Below are 11,063 nucleotides of genomic sequence, written 5' to 3'. Positions count from 1 at the left end.
AATAAAATAAAATAATTGTTTTTTCATATACTTGTAATAAGAAAAATATATATATTTTTTATAATATTTTCAGAGTAGTATTAGTTTAAAAATCTAATTACAAATTATTTTAGATTAAAGATTTTTAAAACATTTCTAAGTAATTTAGAGATGTCAATTAAACCATAAAATAGTTAAAAGAATCAAAATAAAGGTTATAAAAAATAGAATAAAAATAAAAGAGATACTAATAGTCAATGAGTAGCTATGGCAAGTGGTGCGGAAAGTTGTTGAGGTTTGGGTACTGCTTTGAGCACCAGAAGCCTCAGGTTTGGACTCTCCACTCTCTCCCCTTCCCATCTCTCAACTCAAGTCCGGATATCCGTTAATCCCCAACCATCTCCGAACCAATTTTCCGAACCACCGAAATTTTAAGAAAAAAAAATGAGCGCTAGGGTTCCGGTGCAGCAACACTACAATCTCAACTCCCCTACTTCCTTCATCGACAGCCCTCTCCACGTTCTCAACGCCGTCGACGCGAGAACCGCCGCCTCCGCCATCGACGACATCTCCGCCTCCAACGACCACGATGCCTCCGTCGTAAGTAGACACCACCGCATTCCCTTAATAATTAATATTTACTACTCGATTTTTTCCGGTGAGTGATTTTTTTTCAATGTTATTTCTAGGATTGCATGAATGAATCCCATGGAAACTGTTTACCACTACACAGTGTAGAAGTCGACGAAGATCGCTCCAGTCTTGAAACAAGCGAATCTTCTAGAGGACTTTATGATATCAATGTCATTACCGTTGACGGTAATATTCTGTAATCTATAGTGCTTACTGTTCAATACATTTGGTAAATTGAATTATGGTTAATTGAGTTTTGTTGTTGAATTTGAGTAGATGTTTCGCCGATTGAATCGGCTAGGGCGAGGTTTATTCAAATTGTGATGGACCATTTTATCGAAGATCGCGTGATTGAAGTGCTTGATTCTGAAGTTGATTATGGTGATCAAGATAAAATGAACAAGAGAAGGACTAGAGAGATTCGGTATGAAGGAGACCCGAATTTTGCTCTGCCTTTGATGTATGTAGCAAATATGTATGAGAGTTTAGTTAATGAAGTTAATATTAGACTTGCTTCCTTGAGTGGTATTCGTGATAAGTCCATTGGTGTTGCTCTCGAAGCTGCTGGTGGTTTGTATAGAAGACTCGCCAAGAAATTTCCTAAAAAAGGTTTTTAACATACCCTTTCTATATTCATGTAGATTAGATGTTACTTGCTTCTTTTACTTTTAGGTATTTAGTGCTGAGAGAGGAATTTTTCTATTGTGTATTTAATGTTTAATTGTTTTTGGTTATATGATGCATCGGTTGTAACATTTAATGTCTTTTGTGTTGTTCCTCAACAGGACCATGTATATATAAGAGAAGAGAATTAGCAACTTCAATGGAGACGAGGACTAGGTTTCCGGAACTAGTTATACAAGAAGAAAAGCGTGTTCGCTTTGTGGTAGTTAATGGATTAAAAATTGTTGAAAATCCGAATTCAGTACCTATTGATGAGGCTGAGTGGTGAGTCGAGTGTTGGAATGTTTTTTTTCCTTTACTTAAATATTATTTAAATCGTGGTGGCCTTTTTTTATTCGGCAAGATTTATCTTTTTGTTTACTAATATGTTTTATGATAGGCCTCTTAAATATGTGTATAAAAGGAAGGGTAGAAAGGGAGAGTAAAATTAGGGAGTGGATGTACAAGAGGGACAATTAGCAAGAAATGAGAAGAAGAATGATGAATTAAGAGGGAGTGGCTAACTGTATAGGTGGAAATTTGGAAGTGATGGGATTTGTGAGAATCAATAATGAGATAGAGGGGAATGCTCATCTTACGAAATTGGGTCATGAGGAAAGAAGGTTGGTTTTGGAGTGGAAGTTCGGAATGGGGAAGGAGGGCCATTCTCCACTCGGTAGGAGATATTCCCACAATGGGGTTATCGTTTAGTTTGCCTTTACATTTCCATTGTTGCATGGAGAGTTCTCTTCATCCATTGTATGCTCTCTTATGCAAATAATACATTCCCATAAAGATCTACTTTTGTGGCTTCCATAATCCCTAGTAATCATTCTAGTCTATTCAGTTACCCCTAAGCTCAGTCCTATTATTTGGTTCAATTCTTCTACAATGTTTCAATGTGCACGAGTCTATTTAAGGCAGTGTATGGAAGGGAGGCATTTGCAGTAACTCCTATGTGAAATAGATGTTGTGCTGGGAGAATTGAAGGAGCAGCTGAGCCGGGTGCATAATAACATGAAGCAGTGGATTGATGGGGAAGGTGTGACCTACGAGATTGGTGATAAGTGTATTTGAGGCACAACCTTAGGTTCAAGTCTCTAACCACACAACCCTATGAGAAGCTGACTCCAAGGTTCAATGGGCCATTTGAGGTCATAGAGAAGATTTTCAATGTAACCTATAAGTTGGCATTACCACCCAACTCTAAAATACACCCCGTGTTCCATGTATTTCAACTGAAGAAAGCATCAGAGACTAGTTTTGCTGTGCAGCTGCTACCAGTGTTTGAGTGAGGAATGGGGGTTGCAGGTCCAGCCCAAGGAAGTGTTGGGAGTGAGGAGACTAGTGAATGGAACTGAACAGGTACCGATTGTGTGCGAAGAATTGCCTGAAGATGAAAAAACATGGATGGGTTCTAGTGTGGTCTCTCAAGTTTTCCCTAATTTTCGCATCGAGGACAAGGTAATATGGAGGAGACTGTTGATAGGCCTCTTAAATGTGTGTAAAATGAAGGGTAGAAAGGATAAGGAAGAAGAGGGAGTGGATGTGCAAGAGGGACAGATGGCAAGTGACGAGGAGAAGAATGATGAATTGTGAGAGAGAGAAAGAGAGTAACTACCTGTATAGGTAGCAACTTAGGAGTGGTGGGATTTGAGAGAATCAGTACGGAGAGAGCGGAGAAGGTGCATATAACGGAATTGAGTCCTGAGGAAAGGAGGTTGGTTTTGGAATGGAAATTGGGGTTGAGGAATGAGAGCCACTCTCAACTCAGTAGGGTACTCCCACATTGGGATTATTATCACCATCATCCAGTTAGCCTTTACATTTGCAAGATGAGTTCTCTCCATTCATTGTGCTCCCTCTTATGCAAATAATAAGCTTCCCGAAGTATTCACTCTAGTCTATTCAGTTATCCCTAAGTTTAGTCCTATTATTTTCCCTTTTGCTGATATCTGATATTGCTGTTACAATTTGTAACTATTCTGTTGATTCTTATTTCTAAGCTATACATGTCTATGTGCTGAATTATTTGCAGTCCTAATTAGCCCTTTCTTTATAGCTCCATCAAATGGATGTTATTTCCTCCCTTTTTTATTATTATGTGAATTTTGTGAATCTTCTTTGTTTCAGTTTTTTAGTGTTTGTACTTTGTAGAGATTGGAAATTGATAATGTTACTGTTTTCTCTATGTTAATTTTATGCTATATCAGAACGTATGATCCATGAAATAGGACTTGTATTTTATCTGTAGTTCTGTGCTTTACAAGTATTTTATTATGTCAATTTTAATTGAACCGGTAACAGTTTTCTCTGATGCTAAGAAGTCTGTTCCTTTTTAACAAATATTATTATATCCTCAAGTTACAATTGAGGGTAATAACAAAATCGGCTCTGATGAGATTGAGCATTTATTTGAAATTAGCTAGGGTTACATGCCTGGTCTCACTTGCTTTGTTTTTGGTTTTAGGTTTAAACGATTGACAGGTCGGAATGAAGTAGCAATCTCAGCTAACGATTACAAATTTTACTCTCCAAGACATAAGTATAGGCGTGGTACATCAATTTCACTTCCAAATATCCAAGATATCCCTGTAAGTATGATGTGCCTCATTTTGGAAAATTAAGTGCTGCTTTTTTATGCACAATACATGAGCTACTGCAGTTTTGCGTGCAATGTCTAAACTGTAACTTATGCAGTTGTTGCATATATATATATATATATATATATTATATATATATATATATATATATATATATATATATATATATATATATATATACTGTTTGAAGGTTGCACAAATGGTAATTGCCGCAGTTCCTTATTTCCAAAAGTTTTGGTGTTGACTTTTGACTTGGTTTTACAGAGTTATTCTGGAGCAGAAAGTTCTACGACAATGACTACTACTCAAGGATTTCGCACAGTAAGTAATACTCCCTCTGTCCCAAAATAAGAGTCTTTCTTGTCAAAAGAAATTTGTCCCAAAATAAAAGTCTTTTTACGTTTTCAATGCAACATTAACTAATTTTTACCAATTTTACCTCTAATAAATATTGTCTATACTACTTTCAAGTTATTACATCATACTGTACATTTATGACAACCAATAGTAATTAAGGGCAATTTTGTAATATTGTTACATTTAATTATTCAATTACTTTTCTTAATCTATGTGCATCAACCTTAAAAGAATTTTATTTTGAGACCGAGGGAGTATGTAGTTAGTACATATAATTGTTTTTGTTAGTTTGTCATGAGAGTGAGTGCTGTTTTTGTCACTCCCGTATAACTTTTGGGTGCGAAAAGCAGAAATGCAGATAGAGTCAATAATTATGTTAAGTTGAAATTGGCTCAGTTGTCCTTGGAGTTGTTGATGTCACTCCTTGATTATAAAATGACAATAAAGTTATAATTGAGCACTGGATTTTAACTTTTTGTTTTCTCTCAGATTTAATGGAAATTGAGTTTGTTCATCCTATTTTCATGTCCTTCCCTTGATTATGCTACCTGTTGCATGGGGGTGGATCTTGGGACTTTTTTTAACTTTTACTTCTAAGTTCTAACAATATTTTGATAATGATGTGGGACTTTATTTCCCTGCCACAAAATCAGCAGCAAACCCCAAACAAACATCACTTGCAATCACTGGCACATCAACCTCAGTTTCACCCTGTTCTCCAGAGCAATCAAATTATGCACCAAAGTCAGCATGCAGGGCCCTATTCTCATAACCATCAAAATGGTTCCCCTTCACACCTATCTGAAATTTCTCATTCTCACCAGCCATCAATATCTCAACACATGAGTTGCTTACAATCACTCACAGGTGGCCATGTTGGAGGACGCATGCACATGCTGGTGAGTTTATTGGATAATAATGTGGATGATGGAACTATTTTATATAATTATATAATGAGCATAATGTTTTTGATATTCAATTGGTAACTATGCCGTTATGTCATTTCTCTAATTGCATGCTGGGCTAATACTCAACTTTCTCAACATTTAAACATAGCTCTGAAAGTAAATGTGTTTTGTATTTCTCATATCTCACAGATTGAATATTTCTATAATGTTTGATATTTCATATAACTTATTTATCTTATGCTGAATTGTATGATGCTGCACAGCCACCAAGTCCTGCGAAGTTTTGCGACGAATGTGGGGCTCCATATTTGAGGGAAACGTCCAAGTTTTGCTCCGAGTGTGGTTCAAAGCGGCTAGGAACTTGACAGATTTGTACAGGCCTAAATAGTCTATCCCCATTTTGGGATTTGCCCTCACCATTCTTCTGACCACAACTGTATTTAATTTTTTTACTATATGGCTAATTTTACATAGTTTCTTACGGTTTTAGAAATGCATTTAGGATTAATAGAGTGCAATTTTGACTTGAAATGTGTAGCCTGTGCAAATTACTGTAAATAAACTCAATCGGGTTTGCATTTGTGCAAGCTTTGTGAATACAGAACTTCAAGAAGTTGAAAGCCTGAAAATATTTAACATTTTGAGCTTTTTACTGCTTTTGTAACTGTACTTACCATAGTTTTACTAATTAAACCACATGGGACAGTGGTGCGTGGTTAACTGGCTAGCCATTAAGTTCTGAAGGGATTGTAGATTCAATTGTACAGACTAGTAGCTCAAAATATGTCCAGATTTGGTTGGGCTCTTCTGACTTTAATTGTAATGAATCAAACTTTAACATCTTGTCAAAAAAAACTAAGGGAATTGCTTATCTCACCTTAAAAGTGGTGGAAAAGCACTATCGAAATTCAAAAGCACTTCTCTATTTCCGGAAATACATTTTCGGTTGAGTCTCACTCCATATTTTCTAAAATTTAATTTGGAGATGTATCTCTTGATTTGCCCTATCAATGTATTTCTTTCTACTTTAATAATTTAGTGACAAATCCGAAAGTGTATTTTTGGATTTGTGAAGTGTGAATTTGAAAACATGTCACCTTTGCATATCAACTAAAATTCTGAAAGTGCATTTTCGGATTTTTCAAATGCGATTTTTAATAAAACAGAACCCTGCATGCTTTCTTCCTCATGATCAAACACCATTTTCTCTCAAACTCCTTGCAAAAAATTATTTCATTCTCAATCAAATTTTGCATTCCAAAACTTTTATTCTTGTGTTCATAACATTAGAAGGAGCAAAAGTATTTGCAATTTAAGATAAAGGTCATTTATTTAATTCCTCATTGCTCACATTAATCTAGTTTATGAGTTGAAAAAGTTACACGTTGCGTCCGAAAATGTTCTTCTGGATTTTAAGTGAATTTCTACGGAAATGTATTTCTGGAATAGTTCAATATTCATTTTATCCAATTTTTGAATATTTTTTGTTATTGTTTGTTTTATATATATGATGCAACCATGATATTTTTTTCAAATATATTGTGTCTACGCATGTCAAACGTGTTGATGTCAAGGAGGTAGATGTTGACGATCAATTTACAAATGGACAAGAGATTGAGTTTTATGATCATATGCTCCAATGAATTCGCACAAAGACGTCTAAATTGGGGTTTGATGTTGTATTAAAAAAGGTTCGATAATGGTTCAAATAGAAGACTTGCATATGTGACAATGAGATGCGAAAGAAGTGAGGAGTACAAATCTCCTCTCTAGAAGTTCAAAAGAGATGAGACCGGTTTGAGAAAATGCGAGTGTTTAAGTTGCGCGGTTATCTTTTGGCAAATAATAAATGGAAATTTAATGTGATTTATGGTTTATATAATCGTGATATGTTTGACAAGTTAGTCGGTCATCCCATTGCATGTCGTCTTATGTCGGAAGAGGGGGAAATTATTTCAGACATAACATTGTATATGATGCTTCCCTAAAACATACTTGCAAATTTGAAACGTAAAAGACCTGAAAATATCTCAAATATCAAGCAAGTATACAATATTTGTGTCCTTAACAATAAGGATTTAAAGGGGTAGAACTGAAATGCAGCAACTGACGAAACTTCTGGATGATAACAATTATGTATCTAGGATATCAAACGTGCAAGGATGGAGTAATCATTCGAGATATATTTTGGAATCAGCCTGATTCCATAAAGTTGTTCAACATGTTTCCTATTGTACTCATTGATTTAACGTATAAGACCAATAAGTAAAAACTTCCAATATTGGATATTGCTGGGGTTACCTCTATCGAGAAGATTTATTTTATCGGGTTTACATTTCTGGAGAGAGAAAAAGAGGAAAACGTTACTTGGGTTTTAGAAGTGTGTTGGACAATGTTAAAGGACAAAGAAGACACGTTGAAAGTCATTGTCACTGACTGTGATATCGCGTTAATGAATTCGGTTGCAAAGGTGTTTCCTACTTCATACGTATTACTTTAAATGTATCACATCATAAAGAGCGTCAGTCGAGTTAAATCCGTAGTAGAGACCAAACCAGTTAAGGGTGAAGATGAAATAATTGTCATAGTTAGTGAAAATAATAATTGATGCATGGAATGTTATAATAATTCTTCTACCAAAGAATTACAATCTGATGATGTTATACATGTCAGAAAGATATGTGAGAAATATCTAGATTTGTTAAAATATGTTGAAAATGCAATTTTGGACCAGGTGAAAGAGAAAATTATTTGTGCTTAGATCGATCAAGTTAGACACATTGGAAATACAACAACTAACAAGTTGAGTCTGCCCATGCTACGCTGGAGAATTGGTTGAAAAATTGTAAGATTGATTTGTGTACAGATTATGATTCTATGACCCAAATGATCGAAAATTAGCATAATTAAATACATATATTATTTGGTCACAACATCATAGTGTTGGAACATAGATTCAAAGAGAACAATCTTTATTCTTAGTTGGTCGATAACATATCTCGAGCAGGACTGGATTTTATTTTTACGAAGTAAAACTAGATGAGAATGTAGGTTCTGATAGCTTAAAGTGTGGTTGCACACTTAGAAAAACCTATGGTATGCCATGTGCTTGTCTAATTTCAAAGAAGGTGAAACACGATAGCCAAATAAAAATGGATGAGGTTTGTAGTCACTAAAAAAGGACCATGTTTGATGATGATGGTGTGATGAAGGAAGGTAAATTGAATATCTCTATCTTGACCGAACGAGAAGTGATAAAAGATATATTTTTGAAAGTCGATGATGATATGAAACTCTACATCAAAGAGAAAATGAGGAAGATTGATTATCCAGAAACCACTCTTTGAAACCATTTTCTTAACCGGTAAAAACAAAAGGTGTGTTGAGAAATTATCAAATAATCGGAATATTTTTCAAGTGGAATACTTTTCCAAACATGTGTAATTTAAATAGAAAACCAACATAACCAATTCTAGAGCACAATGATAATAACAAAAAAAATTAAATAATAAGAAAACCAGATTTTTAACGTGAAAAACTTCTCCCAGCTGAGAGGATAAAAATCATGTGGCCTAGTCTAGTAACACTAGGGAATAAGAATACACTAGAAAATAACAATCTTCACCGAAAAATAATAAAGGTGGAAAGCACACTCCAAACAACTCCTTCATAAAATTTGAGTATACCAAAACAACTTTAAAAAAAGGTAAAACTACTCAACAAGAATATAGATAGGATTAATTAAATGATAGGAACAACATACTTAATTTTAGCTCAAACTGATAAGGTTTACTACACCATTTATCACTTGTACCTTTTTTTCTTCTCTATTTTTGTCATTTTCTAAAACCCTTGTCTTAGTTGCTTATTTGTTGTGTTTCTTTAAGGATTAAAAAAATCTCCTTTGAATACATGTCAAATGGGTTTGACCCAAATAAAAAAATTCACACAAAAATCATTTTTTTTCTTTTATTCTTTTTTCCAAATAAATGATGGGTCCGCGAGCCCATCCTACAAATCTCCCCCTCACGACTTAAGTGGAAAAAAATTACTCCACCATGCCCACCTTTTTTTGTGTGCAATTAATCATCTTTGTCATAGGCAAAGTCTTTGTCTTTATATCTGAATCATTCTCGTTAGTATGGATTTTCTCAAGTGAAAACAACTTTGTCTTCAATTCATCCCATATCCAATGATGTTGCACCTCAATGTGCTTTGTTCTAGAATCAAACGTTGAGTTCTTACCAAGATGAATTGCACTATGATTTTCACAGAATATCACAAAGTTCTCTTGCCCAACACCTAACTCTTTTAGGACTTTCTTCATCCACACAATTACTTTAGACGCTTCAGTTGTTGCAATATACTCAACCTTGGTAGTAGACAAAGCAACACATTTTTTTAATCTTGATTTCCAAGACACCACTTCCCCTGCAAAAGTCATCATGTATCCATAAGTTAATTTTCTAGAATTAATATCACCAACCATATGTGCATATGTGTAACCATCTAACATAAGATCACCGCTCCCAAAGCATAAGCACATTCTGGAAGTACCTCTAAGATATCTAAGAATCCACTTCATTGTTTGCCAATGATCTTTACCAGGAGAGACAATGACTAACAATGCCAATAACATGAGCAATATCTAGTCTTGTGCATCATATCATACATCAAACTACCAATGCAGATGCATAAGGAACATTCTTTATATATTCTTTGTCTTATTCATTTGTAGGACATTGTTCATAATTCAATTTGAAATGCTCATGTTAAATCTCTCTAACACCTTCACAATGTAATTATGTTGAGACAACCATAATTTGCCTTTCCTTCTGGCACGAGAAATTTTCATGGCATGAAGTTGTTGTACATAGCCCAAGTCCTTTGCTCCATATAAATCTCTTCTTCCAAATCACCATGAAGGAAATCAGTCTTCACATCAAGTTGTTCAATCGCTAGATTCAAGCTAGCTGTTAATCCTAGCACAAGTGCACAACTAGAATAGATGTCATCTTCTTAATTAAAACTTTTCACAACCAAGCTTGCTTTGTATCTTCGTTGAGATTTATTCTCTTCAGGATTTATCTTATATACCCATTTGTTCTTGAGTGTTATTCTACCCTTAGGTAATTTCACCAATTCAAATATGTGATTCTCATGCAAGGAATTCATATCTTCTTGCATGACCTTCAACCATTTTTCTTTATCAACATTTGAAACGTCCTTTTGGTATTATTTTGGCTCTCCATTATCAGTGATCTTCACGTACTCGTGTGGAGGATATCTTTGAGAAACTTGACACTCTCTAGTAGATCTTCTCAACTCAGGTTCAACCGGTGGCTAGGTGGAGCCTCTTCAATTTGCTCATCGTGATAAGGTTCTTAGTCATTGGTTACATTATCATCATCTACCTATATATCTCCCCATCAACAACATTTTCACCAGGAGATTTAGGCATAATATTAATGTAACTTGTACCATCAGATTTTGTCTTCTCTGTTTTATCAAAATCTTTAATAGCTTGGTCTTCAAGAAATATCACATCACGACTTCTGATAATTTTATTGTCAACTAGATCCCACAACATATAACCAAACTTTTCATGACCATAACCTACAAACACACAATGTTTAGATCTTTTATCAAGCTTGGATCTCTCATCTCTTGGAGAGTGAACAAAATTCATGCAACCAAACATTCTCAAGTAACCATTAAAGACATTTTTCCTTGTCCATACTCTGTTTGGAACATCACCATCCAGTGGAACAAAAGGAGAAAGATTTATCAAACCCACTACAGTTGTCAACACTTCATCCTAAAAGGCTTTTGATAACTTTGCATGAGAGAGCATACACTTTATTTTGTTATTAATCGTATGATTCATTCTCTCTGAAACTCTATTAAGTTGAGGCCTCTT

General features: G+C 34.8%; 1 protein-coding gene across 2 annotated transcripts; it reads left to right on the top strand.

Moving 5' to 3' along the window:
- Positions 1-232: 232 nt before the first annotated feature.
- On the top strand, positions 233-5,784 carry LOC127100965 (uncharacterized protein At2g02148). Of its 2 annotated transcripts, none has more exons than XM_051038282.1 (8): positions 233-579; positions 669-798; positions 889-1,221; positions 1,398-1,560; positions 3,746-3,869; positions 4,143-4,199; positions 4,892-5,134; positions 5,407-5,784. In XM_051038282.1, exons 1-8 carry the CDS (start codon positions 424-426, stop codon positions 5,506-5,508), a joined length of 1,308 nt encoding a protein of 435 aa, XP_050894239.1. In that variant the 5' UTR covers positions 233-423; the 3' UTR covers positions 5,509-5,784. The 2 variants fall into 2 exon arrangements, with proteins under 2 accessions (XP_050894239.1, XP_050894238.1); XM_051038281.1 differs by having other exon boundaries at positions 4,889-5,134.
- The last annotated feature ends 5,279 nt before the right edge of the window (positions 5,785-11,063 follow it).

This window comes from Lathyrus oleraceus, chromosome 7 (assembly GCF_024323335.1).
Source record: "Lathyrus oleraceus cultivar Zhongwan6 chromosome 7, CAAS_Psat_ZW6_1.0, whole genome shotgun sequence".
Classification (NCBI taxonomy): domain Eukaryota; kingdom Viridiplantae; phylum Streptophyta; class Magnoliopsida; order Fabales; family Fabaceae; genus Lathyrus; species Lathyrus oleraceus.
This window is presented reverse-complemented; position numbering and strand designations above follow the sequence as displayed.